At 42.7% G+C, this 19,436-nt stretch overlaps 1 protein-coding gene and 1 non-coding gene across 9 annotated transcripts in view; both read right to left on the bottom strand.

Moving 5' to 3' along the window:
- Lrch3 (leucine rich repeats and calponin homology domain containing 3) overlaps nt 1–19,436 on the bottom strand; it is a 111,886-nt gene that overhangs the window by 8,420 nt on the left and 84,030 nt on the right. For 3 of the 8 annotated variants that reach the window (XM_021185081.2, XM_029470285.1, XM_029470290.1), the window contains 8 exons: nt 18,883–18,933; nt 17,006–17,059; nt 13,335–13,406; nt 12,141–12,189; nt 11,219–11,326; nt 9,662–9,768; nt 8,386–8,523; nt 1,645–1,722 (listed from right to left, as the gene is read on the bottom strand). In XM_021185081.2, the coding sequence (XP_021040740.1) occupies nt 1,645–1,722; nt 8,386–8,523; nt 9,662–9,768; nt 11,219–11,326; nt 12,141–12,189; nt 13,335–13,406; nt 17,006–17,059; nt 18,883–18,933 (657 nt within the window). The remainder of the gene's footprint in view (nt 1–1,644; nt 1,723–8,385; nt 8,524–9,661; nt 9,769–11,218; nt 11,327–12,140; nt 12,190–13,334; nt 13,407–17,005; nt 17,060–18,882; nt 18,934–19,436) is intronic. The other 5 variants (XM_029470291.1, XM_029470292.1, XM_029470288.1 and 2 more) reach the window with 3 other exon arrangements.
- Nucleotides 5,205–5,323, bottom strand: LOC115029663. The gene has a single exon (XR_003835221.1). It is a non-coding gene; the product is annotated as a 5S ribosomal RNA (ribosomal RNA).

Here is a 19,436-nt window from a genome sequence, read left to right as displayed (position 1 = left end):
AAAAGTCATACCTGAGTTTAGAAAAGGGGAACTACAAGCCCATAACAGCAAACAGGAACAGAATGCTGTACCTGATAAGGCTAAGGAGCGGGTGTGGAATTCATGCTGGCTAATGTGGATGCAAGGCCAGACTGGCTTTCTTAGTCTGACATGTGTGAAGCCGAAAGTGAAGCGTGCTCTCCGGATGCACGCTGCTATGGCCTCCTGGCTCTTGGCCAGTTAGAACAGGCTGGTGAACTGGGTGAAAAGCATCACTGGGAAGCTACAGGGGTTAAACAGGGCTTAACTTGGAGACAACAGGTGCTTCTGGTGGGCCGGGAGCCAGCCCTGAGCTTCTGACAGAGGCCACCTGTGGTTTGCACTCTGCAGACCGACAAAGCTAAGGCTTGAGGACTGGAGATGGTGGCTCAGCGGCACATAAAACGTGTGCTCAGAAGAGCATCCAGGAGGCACAGCTACCACCTCCAGCAAGAACCTGCTACACAGCACAGCAAGCTGTTCATTCTTGACACTGGTGCTGAGCACAGTGCTGGGGTAGGAGGGACGCGTCCCAGAGTTCTAAGACTGACCTGAGCACACACAAGATCTCAGAGACCATTTCTTCTATCCTTGGAAACTCTGTGCACTCCTCAGAGTAAAGCAGCTTTAACTGCTCTTCAAAGGAGTCTCTGAAAGAGCAGTGTAAGCGTTTCTTTTCCTATCGACTCTATAACTAATGTTTCATTACAGGACTACGAAGGCAGGAAGCACAATAGAGCCGCCATTCTCAGCCTTCCTAATGCCGTGACCCTTTCATAGTTCCTCACGGTGTGGGGATCCTCCCAACCATCAAGTTACTTTCATTGCTACATCACAACTGTAATTTTTCTACTTGTATGAGCTGTAATATAAATCTCTGTGTTTTCTGATGGCCCCAGGTGGCCCCTGTGAAAGGGTCAGTCATCTCCCTGAGGGGTCAGGACCCACAGACTGAGAACCACTGCAACAGGGCCCCACGGAGGCACTGTCTCCTTAAAACATGCTTGTAAGTGGAGATGCGCTGACTTCCAAGAACTGCAGCCTAGCGGAAAAGCAGGTGGAAGCTGAACTAACCTCTAATTTAGTTAGGAGGACTAGCATTTGGACCACCTACCTGTACAGCTATACTACTTATGTATTTTACTTAAGTATCTGGGAAATTTGGGTGAAGTATACACAGAACTCTGCTATTTTTGTATGATTTTGTGAAGCCTAAAATTATTCAAATTTAATATATATGTTTAAATGTATTAAAAGTGTTAAAAAACTGAAGGCAAAAATGAATTCCCAATCTGAAAGGTACCTGTGTGGAAAAGATTGTCAAATACAGCTCTACTTCAGTCAAACAGCTAGTGGGATGCTTAAGGAAATAGAACAATTATTTTTCATTTATTAGTTATAATACAATTATGTAAATCAACACTTAGCAGTTTCCTTAAGACCCTTGGAAATGCGAGAAGCATGAAAGGATGTTGCTGGAGAGAACACTGACAGTCTTGTAATAACATGTCGTGTTAGTAGTGGGTCAGCAACTACTCCTGGTAAGAACAATTATACACACACACACACACACACACACACACACACACGTGCACACACACTCACACACACACACATACACGTTACCTGGGGTACACCGATTTTTCTGCAAGCATCCAGGAAGTTCTCCACATTCCGCCTGCACTTTGCCATCGTTAATTTAGGCTGCAGTGAGACAAGAAAGAAGGAAACTGTTATCAACAAAGGTCAAAAGGAACGCAGACTTCCAACTCCTCCTGTAATCTGCCTCACAGACCAACTGCTAGGCATCCGAGGGGCTCGGCAAAAGTTTTCTTAAAAGATCAAACACCGAGTGTCAATCTCAAGAGCCTGGGACCTGTTACAGCCACTCCATTCTTCCAGGAGCACGGCATCAGCCATGAGGACCAACGAGCCACTGTGGCTGCTTTCCAAGAAAATACTATTTGCAGAAATAGGAGCCCGCTGTGAGAGGAGTTGGCCACCTCCCAATGCCTGTGTTTGCTTTGGTTTAGTAAGATAAGTGATAAGAAGATAGTTTTTTTTTTTTCATTCTGAAAAAAGAAAATTGGAGAGGACATCATGAAAATGTACCGTCTAGTGGTTCATTGTTCAAGCATGGCCACAACTAACAGTTTAGTTTCTTTTGGTTTATTATTTTTAACCCTGACTGGCTTAGAACTGGGTAGACCAGGCTAGAACTGTGTAGACCAGACCAACTTAGAGAGGCCCCTGTCTCTGCCTCCTGAGTGCTGGGATTAAAGATGTGTGCTACTATACCTGGTTCTATTTTAAAATATCACTTTATTATTATTTTATACGTATGAGTGTTTTGTCTGCATGTATACCTGTATATATTGTACATGCAGTGCCTGTAGAATCCAGAGGTGTTGGGTCCTTGTGAACTGGAGTTATGGACGACAGCTGTGAGCTGGAGTTATGGACAGGTGTGAACTGGAGTTGTTATGGACGACAGCTGTGAGCTGCCATGTGGGTGCTCGGAATTGAACCCAGTTCTGCAGGAGCAGCCAGTGCTCTTAATAGCGGCTCTATATTTTGCATTTAACTCATTAGACATTTTGGAAATTAAGAAAGTCTTAACAATGGCTACAGAGCTACTTTACATGATGAAAAGTCGACACAAGAAATGTCCTTAATTACTAACTAGTGAGTTTACTTTTCTGTAAAGATCTGGAAACACTAGAGATAGAGGCACCTCATAATCTCTCAAAGTTTTGCTTCTCTCCTAGCTGGCTGTCATGGAACATAATGTTCTAAAATGATGTTCAGCTACCAGGTATGGAAGGCAGAGGTTTGCAGGGACTGTGACCTACAGAGTTTTTCAATTAGTAAGTACATGGACACTTGTAGCATCTCTAGAAACAAAAGACTTCACTTGTAAAATCTGAGTTTTCTGCAAACATGAAACATAATTCCTTATCATAAGAAGAAACAAAAGCAGGAAAGAGGGCACTGTAGCCTTGACCTGGCAAAGGGAGGCAGGGCAAGGCTTAGCTTTGCCACAGACAATGAAAAGGCAACCAGTGAGAGGGAATGACCATTTATCACCCAGTTCGGGTGGAACAACTTGCAAAGACAACAGGAACTCAGTGTACAGGGAGGGCCCTGGCCCTGGGCAGCTTCTCCCGCTGTCACAGACACCATGACCAAAAGCATGATGGGAAGGAAAGAAAGGGCTTACTTCATTTTACACTTTGGGGTCTATCATCAGGGAAGCCAGGCAGGAGAGCTCAAGGAGGGCAGGAACCTAAAAGCAGGACCGAAGTAGAGACTGAAGAAGAATTATGCTTACACTGGCTTGCTCTCCATTCATGGCTTGCTCAGCTTGCCTTTTTTTTTTTTTAAATAAATAAAACCCAGGACCACCAGTGTCCCCAATAGGCTGGGCCCTTCTATCAGTCATTAATAAAGAAAAGGGAGCACAGACTTCTCTACAGGCCAATCTGGTAGAGGTGTTTTTTCAATTGAGGTTTCTCTTCCCACATGACACTTACTGTCTTGTGTCAAGTTGACAGAATAACAATTCTGTGCAGCTCCTGTCCTTGCTAATGCCAGATTCTTTTTTTTTTTTTTTTAAGATTTATTTATTATATATGTAAGTACACTGTAGCTGTCTTCAGACACTCCAGAAGAGGGCATCAGATCTCATTACAGAAGGTTGTGAGCTACCATGTGGTTGCTGGGAATTGAACTCAGGACCTTCAGAAGAGCAGTCAGTGCTCTTAACCACTGAGCCATCTCTCCAGCCCCTAATGCCAGATTCTTAACTTTAGTCAAAAGGCAGGGAAAGATGAAACATAAACTGTACAGTCATGATCTCCTGAGATGGTACAGAATAGCCTGGGCTTCTCTACCTGCTAGTCACAATGGGCTCTAAGGCTGCCCCTGATTATGCCAGGAGGTGCACATAGACACAGGGAACCGTGGCCTCTTTAGCTCCAGAGAAAGGTAAGCGGGACTGAGAGGCAAAGGGGAAAGCTCTAGGAGGAGCTACTGGGCAAAGGGACCCAAATAAAGAGTATGTAGGGTTAGATATGCCAGGAACCCCAGAATGTGGTATGGCAGGAGACAGAGTTCAAGGCCAAAACAAAACAACAACAACACCCAATCCAACAAAAAACCTCCCAAATCCAACACGACAAATTGCTTCACTTTGGCATATCTGTCCGTTCATCTCTCCACAAGCCTCACAAGGTTGGAAACACAAGCGAGAATCATGCACATTCCTTCCAGCGGAGTGGCTAAGACTGGTCAGGTCCCTGGTCTGAGTTTAGTAGAGAGGGTTGAGCAGGAGAAGCAACCGTGAGCACTGTGTTTTACAAAAGAGGGAAACCAGTTTTTGAAATATTGATGTTTATCATGGGCAGACTGACAAACCAGGCTATGGGAAGGAAGACAAATGCCTGTTTCTATGTAAAAGCAAGGGTTAAACGTTAAGGTTAATGCTGCTAATTAACAGCTAGTTCAAATGCAAGTTACTATGGTTCATATGAAGATGGAGACTGAGGGCAGGAGACCTAGGGGGAAGGGAGAGAGGGGAGAGAGGGGAGAGAGAAGAGAGACTCGCTTAGTACACATAGCTATCACATGAAAACCAGCAGAAGCAACTTGAAACATACAAGTGTGGGGTAGAACGGGAGATTTCCCGAGATATTCCCCACAGGACACATTTCTAATTGATGAGGGAAGAGGAGAGACTGTCTCCCCAGTCCCCCCTCTCCCTCAGCATTTACTACATTCCAGGAATGCAGGCCAGTGTTTCACAACTGGGATACAACCTCCTGTTATATGCTGATACAACTTGTGTATCCATTCTTCAGTTTATTTAGTTCATATAAGCCCACACACCCCACACGTCCCACCTCTTGTGGGAACATCAATAGAAGGGCTCCTTCATCAGCAGGACACAGGCCGTAGTCTCTCATCGCTCACTCCTCCATCTTAAGTAGCAAAGCTTACAGGAATCCACTATCGCCAAAAGTTTTCCCAGAATTTCAAATGGCATGATATATGATTTTTGGCAGAAAAGTCTAGTCTCTTTTATTTCTATAATATAGTGTCTACACTGAATTTGAAAAGATCAAGAGATAAAAAAATTGAATATTTAAAATTATTCAAACTTTTTTTTTTTTTTTTTTTGTGCAAAAAGTCTACAGCATCCGGTATTCCCAGGCGGTCTCCCATCCAAGTACTAACCAGGCCTGACCCTGCTTAGCTTCCGAGATCAGACGAGATTGGGCGCGTTCAGGGTGATATGGCTGTAGACCAAACTTTTTTTCAGGCAGTGAAAACTTTATTATTTTTAAGGCAGGGTGTCACATAGCACAGGCTGACTTCAAATTTGATATATATATATCCATCCTAGGATGCCCTTGAGTTCCTGATCTTCCTGCTTTGAACTCTTAAGTGCTTGGATTATAGGTGTGACCTAGCATGACCAGCTTAAAGATATACATGTGTGTGCATACATACATACATCTATATATATTTTACTACTATCATGTGTATTCACATGGCATGGGGGCGTGGGGGTATATGTGCTGTGGCACTCTGTGGAGTTGGTTCGTCCCTTCCCCTGTGTGTGGGTTCCAGGGATCAACCTTGTATGGCAAACTCTACCTGTTGCACCTTCTCACCCGCCCAACACTTTATATTTGTTTGCTGTGTCTTTTTATGTTTGTTTGTTTTTGAGACAAGGTCTCGCTATGCAGCCTTGGCTGGTCCAAGCTGACCCACTGGTCTTGAACTCATAGATTTACCTGCCTTTGACTCACAAGTGCTAGAATTAAAGGTGTTAACTGTAAAAACAACTTGTATTCTCCTGCTCTGCTGACCTAGGCCTAGTCCTGGAAGCTTCTAGCCTTCATACAATCTAATCCAGGCCTAGAAAGTTTTCAGCTTGAGACTTGCTGCTGAATAAACTCACTCCTTAGTTCTTTCTGAGCTTTGGCTGCCTGGTTCAACTCAGTTCTTCTGGCTTCTCTCAGCAGCTCCTGAATTGCTCTTCTTGGCTTCAACTAACTCAGGCAATATGCTCTACTCTTCTGGCTCCTTCTCATTCTCTGGCTCCTTCTGTCTTCACCTGAGTCTAGTTTGGTCTCTCTCTGCAACTTCCATATAACTGTCTTCTCCTTTTCTTCTCTTTCTCTGCACTGTTCTCTGTTAGGTAGCTTCCGTTTTCACTCTCTGAGTGTTGGGCATATCCAATCCTGTCAAATCTTTCTCTGATTCATTTCTTATCTGCCACTCAATTAGTCACCACTCTCAAACATGGGTGCTTCCCTCTACAAACTAACTTTACCTTCATTGTTTAGGATTAAAGATATATGCTAAGGCTGAGCTACACCACAACAAGAAACAGTTTTTCAGTAGATAACACAGTCTTGGAGTTCACAGTGTGATCACACCACTATTGGCTCAAAAATTTTATTTTTTAAAATTTGCTTTCATTAAAAAATTTATTTAGAAGTATGGGGCTGGAATGATGGGTTTGGTTCATAGCACCCATAAGCTGGCTCACAGCCACCTCTAACTTCAGTTCCAGGGAATCCAATGCTCTCTTTTGGCTTCCATGGGTTCCTGTGATGCACATAAAATCATTCATGTGCGCGCACATGCTTGCCCACACACAATTTAAAAACCTTTTTCTTAAAATATAAGGAAACCCTTTTAAATCATCCCTAAAGCCTCAATAAGCATGTATAATAGAGCAAACTCATTTTGAGATGACTATTAAGGAAGGGCTGCAGAGATGGCTCAGAGGATAACAGTGGATGCTGCTCTTGCAGAGGACCACAGTTCAGTTCCCAGCACCAACATAGCTCACTACCTGTAAGTCCAGCTCCAGGGGATCTGACACCCTCTTCTAGACTCAGTCAGGACAGAACTCATATGTACAGATCCACATTCAAATGTACACATATACATAATTTTAAAAATCCTAGAAAAAGGAAGAACAATAATGTTTATAGGGCCTGCTCCCACTTCTGAGAGGTAGTGAATTCCCCAGTTAGTAAGGCTGAGTAGCTATCTTAGCATAGCTTAATTCCTCCACTGAGAAGCAAGGAAGAAAATCCTAGGTAGTCCAACGATGGAAGAACTGTTCCTAACCCTCCTGGTGGGGCTGCCTGACTTCCTACTTTAAATGATGATGGATTTCTTTCCTATGGGCCTTGTGTTCTAACCCTTACTAGCATTATACCACTGTTTTGTTTTCTTTAGTTTTTGGATTTATTTATTTTATGTGTTTGCTTTGCTTGCTTGTATACCACTTGTGTGCCTGGTACCCACAGAAGTTAGAAGAAGGCATCAGGTCCCCAGGAACTGGAATTACAGATGTTTGTGAGCCATCATGTAGGTACTGGGAACCCTGCCCAGCTCTTCCTCAAGAGCCAAGTGTTTAACCTCTTGAGCCCTTCTCCAGCCACTAGTCCACTGTTTTGTAAAGTTGAATCTAAACTTTCTTCAAAATACATGATATTGGAATAAAACCTGATATTTAAAATGTCTGGTTCATAAGTGACTGGACTTTCAAGGAAAATGCCTCTTAGTGGTACATTTCCTGATTCCATAAATGAACTCAAAGACATCTGACAGGATTCTGCCAACAGAACAGCCAGACTATAGACATAAGTCATAAGCCTGGCTCCAGCCTAGAGCCAGGGGTCAGGTCAGCAAATTGTTATCCATAAATGGATAGAAAAGTACAAAGAGCCCTTTCTGCACGGTTAGTCTCCACCACATCCAACTGTAAACAGGCTGTGAGGCTTGGTGGTAAGATTCTTTATTGGCTGAGCCATCTTGTTGGCCCTTCCTAGTGAAGTTCTAACAGTGTGCATTGCATTGCTATGTCTACTGAATGATCAACAAACATTTTCAAAAGTTGCCCACTATTTACACTAGTACAAACCTCTAACTGCTTGACTTGTTTTAAGGCCTCTAAAACATGGCCTGGGATTTACTCACCCTGAGTGTCATCTATGCTCAACAGCTGAACAATTCCTTAAGTTGCTAACTGGCCAATTCCTGCCCATATTTTGTAACTGAATTAGTACAACTTCTTCTCTAGAAGGCTGCTTTGAATTCTCTACGTAGTTAATTGGTTCCCTTTGGTATTTCCATAGCACACTTCATATATATGTCCTACAATATTCCATACATGCTGTAGCTTATTGTTCATGTGTCTGCTTTTTCTCTAGTCAAAGTGACAAGAGGCAGGCGGGGACTGGGCCCTTGGTATCTGCTTTGCTAGCTTCCAGCACAATGACTCCACTGAGCTGAAACGCATCTAATGAATAATAGCCAATGCTGCCCGGGACTACAACTTACCACGGCTGGGGATGGGACATGAATGCTTGGGACAGATCGAGGCCGAACATGATTGGCCAAGTGGCAAAGTACAACGCCGTCAGTTAGAGCTGCTCCAAGGTCACAGGGCAAAGAGACTTTCAACCGGTACTCAATGTGCTGCAAGGACAGGAGATGCCATGCATTAATGGAAGAGTGGTTATCATATAGGATATAAAGATGGCCAGAAACCCAGACAGAAAGCTGGGCATGATGACATTTGTCTGTAATGCCAGCCTTTAGGATGCAGGAGGATTACACATGCCTGCAATCTCAACACTCAGGGCGCTTGCGCAGTAGAAGAATCACAGCAAGGCTGAGGCCAGTCTGGGTGCAGTGAGCTCCAGGCTGGGCAGGGCTATAAAGACCTTGTCTCAAAACCAAACCAAACCAAACCAAACTCCAGAAAAGGAAAGAAGTTAAGATGCTACAGTCTCCATTCTCCTCCTGACCCAGAAAAGGAAAGAAGTTAAGGTGCTACAGTCTCCATTCTCCTCCTGACCCAGAAAAGGAAAGAAGTTAAGGTGCTACAGTCTCCATTCTCCTCCTGACCCAGAAAAGGAAAGAAGTTAAGGTGCTACAGTCTCCATTCTCCTCCTGACCCAGGTCAGTAACTTACAGAGTCAGGAGGTATGCATCAGAGCCAGGTCACAATGGCACAAGAGCACAAGAGGAATGACTATACAGTTATGATTTAGGAAACCACTAAGTCTTGCTATGGTGGTGTGTGCCTGTAATACCAGACTAGAGAGGCACAGGGAGAAAGACAGTTCAAGGTCAGCCTGAGTTACATAGGGAGAACTTGTCTTAACAAACAAAAACATGAACTCCAACTGGATTCTTGTTCAATTCCAAAATAAAGTAGGCAATCCCTCAACATGCAAATGGCTTGAGCATGTGTGCATGCCCGTAAGTGAAAGTGTGGTCTTAAACTGGTGACCCTGTTACCTCAGGCAGCCAGTAGTTACACTGGTGGACCAGCATGCCTGGCACAGACACATTGTACTACTCTTCTGAGAGTGCCTTTTAACACAATGAAAAACAGAAATGGAAACAAAGGTTAGAATGTGACCTTTTAGAATTATTCATCTGATTTTCTCAATACAAAGTTGAAAGGTGTTTCCTCAGTAGTGAAATTTCTTTTGCACTTGTATAGTGCAGCATATAGGGGACGTGACTGACTTTATGGCAATGGTGGCCAAGTGGGCATGTGACCAAAGGGATATGGACTATAGCAACGGCACCGCAATGCACCCACTTTTCGTAGCTGATCTATTAATTTCAGCTCTTCTTCTCTCTGTCGTGTTATGGCATCTGTAGGATCAGTTGCAGGCGCAGATGACAGGAGAAGCGGGGACGCACGACCTAGAAAACATGAGACAGAGAGGTCAACCGCCAGAGCTAGGAAATACCTTTGTCTGGCAAGTTTCCTGCCAATACAGCATTTCCTACTTTTGCTGATCTTGTAGACAGAAGACCCAGGTTTGGCACCTTTAATCCCAGCACTCAGGAGGCAGAGGCAGACTGATCTCTGAGTTGGAGGCCAGCTTGGTCTACACTGAGTTTTAGGACAGCCAGGGCTACACAGAGAAACCAAAAAGACCCACATGGTGGCTCACAAACATCTGTAACTCCAGTTCCAGGGTTCCAATGCCTTATACTGACCTCCTCGGCATACGGTAGGTAGACATACACACATGCATGCAAAACACCCGTACACATAAAGTAAAATCATAAAGGTTTCCTTTTTAAAAAGTATCATCATATAACAGGTCTAGTGAGTAAATTGAAAGGGGTAATGGGCTGGACAGGAACTAAAGGACCAGTTGAAATTTTCAAATATAAAATTATAATGGCAAAGCAGTATTAACATTTTAGTTTGAATTATATCCATTTACAAATAATTTTATTGACAAATACCACATACATGGTAAATGACAGAGTTCTAAATACAGGCCAATAAATGATCTCACAAAATGAAATGGCTCAGTGCTGTAAGCCAATTTTTTAACCTCAAAGCCTCGCCTCTTGCAAATTCTCTGCCCATGGAACCCAAAGGGCACCCGGTAGCTTTACTTTAAATACCACAGATCTATTTTGTCCATTTTTGAGACATTTCTATAAATTAAACAATATTATATGTATTCTTTGTGTGTGGCTTCTTTTGATCAACATTACAGATGTATCAGTACTGTACATTCCTGATAGCCAGTATTTAGTATGTAGAGTTTTCATTACTTGCAGGACATTCACTATACAGATATCATCCTTTCTACTTGTGAACATTAAATCTGGCACATTATAAAAACTGTTGCTATGAATTTTTTTGTACCTATCTTTTGTCTAACATACATGCATATTTCTCACAGTGCAATTGCTGGTAACAGGTATACAAAAGTTCAATAGTTTATCGATACAGAGAGATCTGAGAAAGGATTCATAATGAGAGAAGAATGTTCTCTAAGAGAACTTTACTTGTATAATCAGCTTTTGATTTTGGCTTTTAGACAGGATCTTGAAATGTAGCTTGGGGTAGCCTTAAAAATCAATTCTGCCTCAGCCTCCTAAATGTAGAGATTATAGGTATGTATCATCATGCATAGTTGAAACATTATAAAATGTTTTATATAGTACTAAGAAAGTTTTTAATCCAAACAAAAAGCCTGGTTTAATGTTAGCAAGGTCACAGACACCTGCAGAGTTAGTATTTTTACCAAGATGGTAGCTAGGTGTGCAGCTGAAAGCACGTGAGCGTTCACGGCACTGTACAAAGCCACCCCCACCCTACCACGCCTCTAACGTTGCCATCACTCACCTTTATTAGCTTCTGCCCTGACAGCAGCTCGGAAAAGGAAGCTTTCAGGGCGCTGGGGTTGATTTCTCTGGGTAGCAGCAGGAAAGGAATACGCAGGGGAATGACGGACTACACCAGCATGGAAAAGCAAGAGGATGTAAGGAGATGGAGCAAATCAAAGAGGATGTAGACAAATGTCACAGAAAATCAAATCAAACATGGCAATGGTGTAAAAGATGATGAGTCTACTCGTTAATGAAAAGCGTATGTAAACAGTAAAGCTGCTTGTTTAGTTTTAAAATTGTTATTTTTAGTATATCAATAAATGCATACTGAAAGCTAATATACTGAACTTAGTCTTTTGCGAACCTATATACTTGCTAATTCTTACTCGTGTTTTCTTATCAAATGGCCAACTTGTAAAACCAGAAATTCTGGTGTTGAGGGGCTGGGGTATAGCTCAGTTGGGAGAGTGCTTGGCTAGCATTCGTCAAGTCCTGGTTAGGTCAGTTTGTTCCACGGCACTACTGAAACCAGGCACGGTAGGACAGCCTACGCTCTGGAGCTGGAGCCAGAATCGGGAACTTCACAGTATTTCTTATCTTTATTCCCAGTTACAGGCCAGCCTGGGCCACTGAGACTTTCATCTCTGTTTCTGTCTCTGTCTCTCTTACACACACACACACACACACACACACACACACACACACACACTACACACACTCACACACAAACAAATTCTACTAAAAAATAACTGTGCTAAGCCTGGTGACTGGCACCTGCTGTAACCCCAGGATTTGGAAGAATGAGTCAGAAGAACCATTAGTTCTGGCTAGCCTGGGCTACATATCAAGACCCTGTTTTTCTCTCTCACCCCCCAAAACAAACAAACAAACAAACAAACAAAACCAAATATCATATACATCACCTTTGTTTCTATTACCTGTCTCTGTCATTGGAAAGCTTGAGGTGACATCAACTCTGTTTTCGCTCTGTGGAGAAACAGGCATATCAGCAGTTACTACTCAAGAAAGGGCAATTCCATATTTTAGTAACGTAGTGGATATAAAAAAGCCATGCAATTTGGCTTCAAACTAAGTCTAGAAATGAAAGTCTAGTGAAATTGACTGATTTTGTACTTTTTCTTAAAAAGACAGATTTTTTTGCTTATTTATATAATACATTCTTTAAAGATCTAACTAGTCTCTCCAAACATTGTGAAAAAGGATAACTCTAAGGCAAAAACAATTACTGAGAAATTTATACTGGAAGAGAAGCCTTCCTCCTCCTCCTCTTCCTCCTTTCAGGTTTTGAGACAGGGTTTCTTTGTGTAGCCCTGGCTTTCCTACACTCCATTTGTAGGCCAGGCTGGATTCAAACTCACAGAGCTCCTCCTTCCTTTGCCTCCTGAGTGCTGGGATTAAAGGTGTGCACTAATTCAATTCAAGTCTGTTTTTCCTGTAAGGAATCCAGTTGCTCATGACTCTTACAGATGCCAGAGCCCACATGAAGCATGGCCAATAGTTCAGGGATGGCTCTGAAGGCCACTAAGGAGACCCCATACAAGTGCTACATCGAGGAGCACATCTATGTAATCACAGTGCTTCCCTGTGTCCTCAGCATTCAAGTCTAGACTTTGATGGTTGGAAGAGACACGTTTGGGTCTGTGGAAGAATGTGCACAGGGTGGAAACATGTGGATTCCCGTGCTGTGGGCCGGGCCCTGCCATGGCTGATCCTCGTCTTCATCGACTACCTCATAAGCAGGAAGAGAAGGCATTCCAGCTACCAAGGCATCTAGCCTGGAAGGCAGGTGTGCCACAGATACACAGGAGCCTGTTCTCATGTCCCAAACTCAGACAGGTGTGGAAGGGAGGCACATTTTCTTGAAACCATTGTAATATGCCTCATCAAACGTGAAGTTCCCCTTGCAACATTCACTATGCATGGAGGGGCAACTGTTGGAATGGTGGTGACACCAGTACTAACACACACTTCCATGACTTTAGGTGTGTTCCATGTGACTCGAGGCCACCTTGCCTGCTGTTATACCAATCTACTGAAAATTGAAGGCCCCCTTGCATAACCCCTGGATTCCCTCCCAGCATTTTCAGATTCATTAATGCAACAAGAGATACCTTGAGAGGTGTGAAGGCAGAAGAATGAGGCCGGGTAGCCACGCAGCTCACTCCATCCAACCCTGACAGCGACTACATTTCAAACAAGGAGAGAGGAAACAAAGGGCAGCATTTGAATTAGCCAATGGGAGGCAGGCAGAGCTAAGCAGTAAAACAAAACAAAACAAAGCATCCAAAAATGGGCAGAGGGAGGGTCATCAACAAACTTAGGAGGTTTACTAAGATACTAACAGGGCTGGGGGAGAAGAGACAGGGAGCACCTGCATCATGCAATCACTGACACAACAGGACCTGTCCACCAGTATTATTCAGAATACTCAAGCCTCAGGCCACACTAATCTAGAATGCAGAGGCATTATTCTAGTTCTATAGCTGCTAATAAGACAACAGAAAGCAAATGACAAGTGGATGTTTCAGAACTCACATTTCCCCCAAATACAGTCATCTTGTAATAAAAAGAGGTATTTCTTAATAAAAATGATTTCAGATGGAAATAAAACTTAAGACATCCATGACTTTAACAAAATAGCTTTGACACTAATTTGCCTTCTATTGTTCTGTGAAAAGGGAAACAGATATAGTCAGAGGATTCATCTTTAACCAAGCATGGCTGGCAGAAACCAAAATATTTTTCAATGTTAATCCAAGTTATATTCGGAGGGGTCAGTCGTGAGGATTCAGCTTAACACTATAGAGATGACCCAGCATTTCAGCAATGAAATTCCGAATGACCAGAATTTCAAAGAGGGTAATTTTACTTTTATTTGACTCATTTATCTTAAGCCAACCCTTCATGTGTATGATGTGTATGTGTGGGAGCATTTGTGTATGGAGGGATGTGGGTGCAATAGTACAGATGCACGGACGGAGTCAGAGGACAGCCTTAGGTGCGGTCCTCAGTTCCACCTTGTTTAGGCAGCGTCTCTGTCCTCAGCTGCTGTAGGCTTGAGTCACACAGAGCTTGTCCACATCACTCTCACTGTAGGACTACAGATGCACTACTGTTTCCGGCATTACGTAGGTTTTAGGGATTCAAACCCAGGTCCTTACTCTTGCATAGCAGGTGCTTTATTCACTGAGTTTTTCGAGTAGGCTAGGCTAGATAGCCAGCTATACACAGTCCCCAGGACTAGAATTACAAGCCTGTGCCACCACAGCTGACTTTTTAAAGTGGGTGCTGGAATCAGAGACAGGTCTTTAATCATGGAGGGCATGATTATGACACATCTCTTCATGATCACCGTGCCTCCCCCACCCTCTTTCTCTATGATGACTTATGAGTGTTTTGTCTCGATGTATGTGTGTCTTCCATATGCACCATGTATGTGCCTGCTGCCTGCTGGAGGGGTCAGGGGAAGGCGTCAGACGCCCTGGCAGTAGTCACATACAGTTGTGAGCCACCACGTGGGTGCTGGGTACGAATCCAAGTCTTCTGCAAGAGCAGTAAGTGCTCCACTGCTGAGTCATTTCTCAGCCCCAGAAAAGCCATTTTCAAGATGTGATGCATAAGCAGATCCTTGATGAACGGCCACAAACCAGTCCAGGAGCATAGCAGTCCATGCAGAGAATAGCATTTACAGAGCTCTGAGGACAGGAATGTTCATATTTGAAAAGCCAAAAAAAGAAAAAAGAAAAAACAGTGAGCCTAGAGATAAGGATGGAGGTGGAACAGCCAGAGCACACAAAGGCTTCGGTCAGGATCTATTTTAAAAATTTAGATTTTAAGGGCAGTATGAAATGAGCCCTTTGAAGAACAGTTCTGAGATCAGAGACATGATTTAAAACATGACTCTTAAAAATGTAAGTTTTCTTCTTCTCCTCGACCCCCAGATAGAGTGGGTGACCTTGAACTCCGAATTCTCCTAACTCTACTGCCCAGAGTTTGTACAGTGTTGGCTGGATATTCCTTATCATACAAAGAAATGTGGATTCTGCTTTTATTTTGCTATTTGTTTGGGTGTTTGGGCCTTGCTACATAGTCTAAGCTTGCCTTCAACTAGGTTTGTAGTGCAGGTTTGAGGCAACCTCTTGCTCATGCTCACCTCCTCAGTGCTGGGATACAGGAGCACATTACAACACCCAAAGATTTGATTTTTCAAGGCCATCTAATTCAGGAAATCAGGCCTGAGCACCAACAGCCAAAATAAAAGATTTTGTGTTTTTGACAACTGCTACTTCAGATTTTATGATAAGGGTATTTTGCTATTGTTGTTTTTCCAAATTCTACTTTTCTTTGACAAAAACATCTAGACACTTATTCTATGTGTTATTAAATTTCATCTTTGGTTTCCTATCATCCCTTCAGTTTTAGCATGGAAGGCAATCCAGCATGGGTATTTACTACAGGCCTTGAATTAGATTCAAACCTTTGACAAGCCACATATGGGTAAGACATCTGCCTCACTAAACCTTAGTTTTTAAGATTGCTGTGAGAACTGAGCAAGACAACCAACCGGCATCAGAAACCACGGTATTTCCTACACAAACGAAGCTTTCACTCCTTGTGGCAGTGAAATTCTGCTAATACTTCAGAGGCTAGTCCTCATGGTCACTAAGACTGCCCAGTTAATATGTGCGTTGCCCATCTTAGTGGAAAGGAAGGCAGTAGAATACACAGAGTTCTGAGCACAGTGCAGCTTACATTGTAGGAGCCTCTACAGCACTGGCACTCTCAGCACATGCGATGGCAGTGTCTAACACTTAAGGCAGGACTTACTACCCACAAAACTTCTGCGTATATAAAAAAAAAAAAAGAAAAAGTAGCATAAAACATGATGGGAGGGCTGGTGAGATGGCTCAGCGGTTAAGAGCGCCGACTGCTCTTCCAAAGGTCCTGAGTTCAAATCCCAGCAACCACATGGTGGCTCACAACCATCCATAACAAAATCTGATGCCCTCTTCTGGAGTGTCTGAAGACAGCTACAGTGTACTTACATATAATAAAATAAATAAATAAATAAATAAATATTAAAAAAAAAAAACATGATGGGAAAAGTAATTTTATAAATGGTTGAATTCTCTTCCAAGAATGACTAAAAAAGACTTTAAATTAAGCCTTCATGGTCTTTGGGTTCCCAACTGACAGGAGGCAGCACTGCAGGCCATGATCTGAGGTAAAGGTGACCATGGAAGAACTTCAACTGTGAGAACTTGATCTTCACTTTTGTAAGTGAAGTCTTTGTCACTACTTCTGCAACCAGTGGCAGCATGCATGTGTGACAAGCCAGCGTCTGTGTGTGACGCAGCTTGTATTTGCAAGGGGTGGGAGAACATCCTGTAAAAATGAAAACAACAGAAACCAAATACACAATAAAATAGGTTGTCACATATAATTAGTGTCATGGAGTGTGGGACTCCATTTAACACACAGGAGTGACTCATGAGCCAAATTAATGATTAACTGAAAATTAGAAAAGACATTTAAAAAACTAATTATTACATATATCTCATCACAGATAAGGCCAGAAGGGTTCTCAATGCATTAGACAGATGTAAGAGTCAAACTCTAGAAGCCTGCCTAGATTGTAAAGTTACAGAGAGAGCAGTCTGGTTATTTGTAGAGAATTTAGTTATGGTGCCTGCCCATCATGTTTTATTGTATTTACATCAATTCTGAGTAAAGCACAACAGTTACTCTAAACACATGTAAACTCCATTCTGCATTCTCTTACCACTAGCAAGGCACTGTCATCAGTGTGCTGGGACCTTCTGGATGGGAAGGGACACTAGGAAGGTGAAGAAAATAAGCAATGTCAAAAAGAAGCAGTGTACACAAGTGACGCACTCCACGGGACACACACAGGAGAACAGCACATGAAGGACACACCCCAGGATGCTGACACGGAGGACCACATGCACCCATCAGTCAGACGGGTGGCTCTGAGTACTGACTTCCTCCTATGTGCCTTCTAAAGCTCAGCTCAGAGGAGAGAGCGCTGACAGGTGCTGATGCAGCTGTAGCATCAACAACTTGTGCTCATTGTGTAGACCAATGACAAAGGTCAACCTGGGAGGAATGAAGTCTGGTGGAGCCATCTTTTCACTGCCTTTCTCAGACAAGTAAGGAGATGTTAGCTGGTCTGTTAGCACATAGCACTTGGGAATTGGGTGAAGGAGGGTCAGGATATATATATCACCTTATATAGCACACTTGAGTTCTGGATGGGCTCAAACATGAAACAACATCTCAAAAAAATGTTGGAGTTAAGAAAAATACATAAATCTCATCAAGCTTTGGTTGTTAAAAGTTTGCATAGTTAACACTGTGAAGAAAGACAAGTGAGGATGCAGGAGGCTGCTTCACGGCGCATGCCCTCATACACAGGACTTACACACAAGCAACTCACCAGGGCTAAAAGAAGCTGTGTTGCAGAGACGTGATTCACATCCATCCATCCACCCATCCATCCATCCACCCACCCATTCATTCATTCATTCATTCATTCATTCATTGTGTATGCATGTGTGCGTGTGTGCGCACACGTGCCCGTATGTGTGCACAGAGGACAACCTGTGGGAGCCATCTTCCACCAAGTGGAATCTGAAGAATTAAACTCAAATTGGTCATCAGGTTTGGCAGAAAAAGCCAGGACACGATGATCCATCTTGCCCCAGTTACATTAAGCTTTCAAATAATGTACTTAAATAGTCAAATAAAGCAATAATCAAAAATTGAGATTACAGGTAGTGAAAATAAGAAAAACTGGTCAATATGAAAGTCAACTACACTAAAATAACAGTCATTTAGTAATTTTCATTATAGCAGACCAAAATAGGCACATAAATGTTAAACAGTTATGCCAGGCAGTAGTGGTGCACGAATTTAATCCCAGCACTCAGGAGGCAGAGGCAGGTGGATTTCTGAGTTCGAGGCCAGCCTGGTGTACAAAGTGAGTTCCAGGACAGCCAGGGCTACACAGAGAAACCCTGTCTCAAACAAAACAACAAAACAAAACAAAACAAAACAAAACAAAAAAAATTAAACAGTTTAAGCAATTAATTGTAAATATTTATTTGTAATGACACTGTACTGACTGATCTAGAACTAACATACATGAGTTGTAACAAGGAAATCATCACGGTGGCTGATGGGCTACAGTTTCTCTGGTTGATCACCAAAACCATCTATCATCTAAGGATGACTCAAGCTGCAGACCAGGGATGGAATAATCTCTAGATTATACACAAGCTTAACCTATATATTCTCATAACCTCCGTCCTTATCCTGTACCTTATTTTCCTTTCATATTTAGAATTTAATGGGGTGAGGTAGAGAATTTTAGGGAGCAGGTTGGTTTGAGATGGGGGGGGGGCTCTCTATATAGCTCAGGCTATCCCAGAATTCACTATGTAGCTTAGGCTGGCCTTGAACTCTTTAGCCTATTGCCTTCCAGGTGATGGGATAATGGGCATATGTCCACTACGCCAGCCAAAAATCAGGTTTTGATCATTTAAACATTTGATCACTGAAAACATGATAACCACATGGCAGACATTTTATTTCCATTGCAAAATAACAAGTCCCAAGAAAAAGTAATGAATGACGTACCTCGCCATCCCCAGGGAGCGGCTGTCTCTCTGGGTTGTGTGATGTTTTCTGCTAGACTCCCAGGAAGAGGAAGGGAGTTAGAACCTCACCACTGGACCTTACACACTCCATTTCATTAAATGGATCACATCAATGTAGTTTCTATATTTACTAGTTAAGGAGATTATGCTCCTGCCTTAAACATTTTAGCTTAAATGAAGAATTGCAACGAACTATACTATCATACCTCTATGAGCATTAATAGAAAACATTAAAACCTACACATACACCTTGAGAATACCATGTGACTACCCTCTCAGGAACTCATTCAGACCACTGCCACATCACATTCAATATTCAAAAGCAAATTTGTAATTTCTTTTTTCTTTCTTTTCTTTGGTTTTTCAAGACAGGGTTTCTCTGTGTAGCCCTGACGATCCTGGAGCCATGTTGGCCTCAAACTCAAAAGATTTGTCTGCCCCTGTCTTCTGAGTGCTAGGATTAAAGACATGCACTACCACCTGGTTATAATTTCTTTTTTTTTTTTAAAGATTTATTTATTGATTATATGTAAG

Source organism: Mus caroli, chromosome 16, assembly GCF_900094665.2.
Source record: "Mus caroli chromosome 16, CAROLI_EIJ_v1.1, whole genome shotgun sequence".
Classification (NCBI taxonomy): domain Eukaryota; kingdom Metazoa; phylum Chordata; class Mammalia; order Rodentia; family Muridae; genus Mus; species Mus caroli.
The sequence above is the reverse complement of the archived record's forward strand: the minus strand, read 5'-3'. Positions and strand labels throughout refer to the sequence as shown.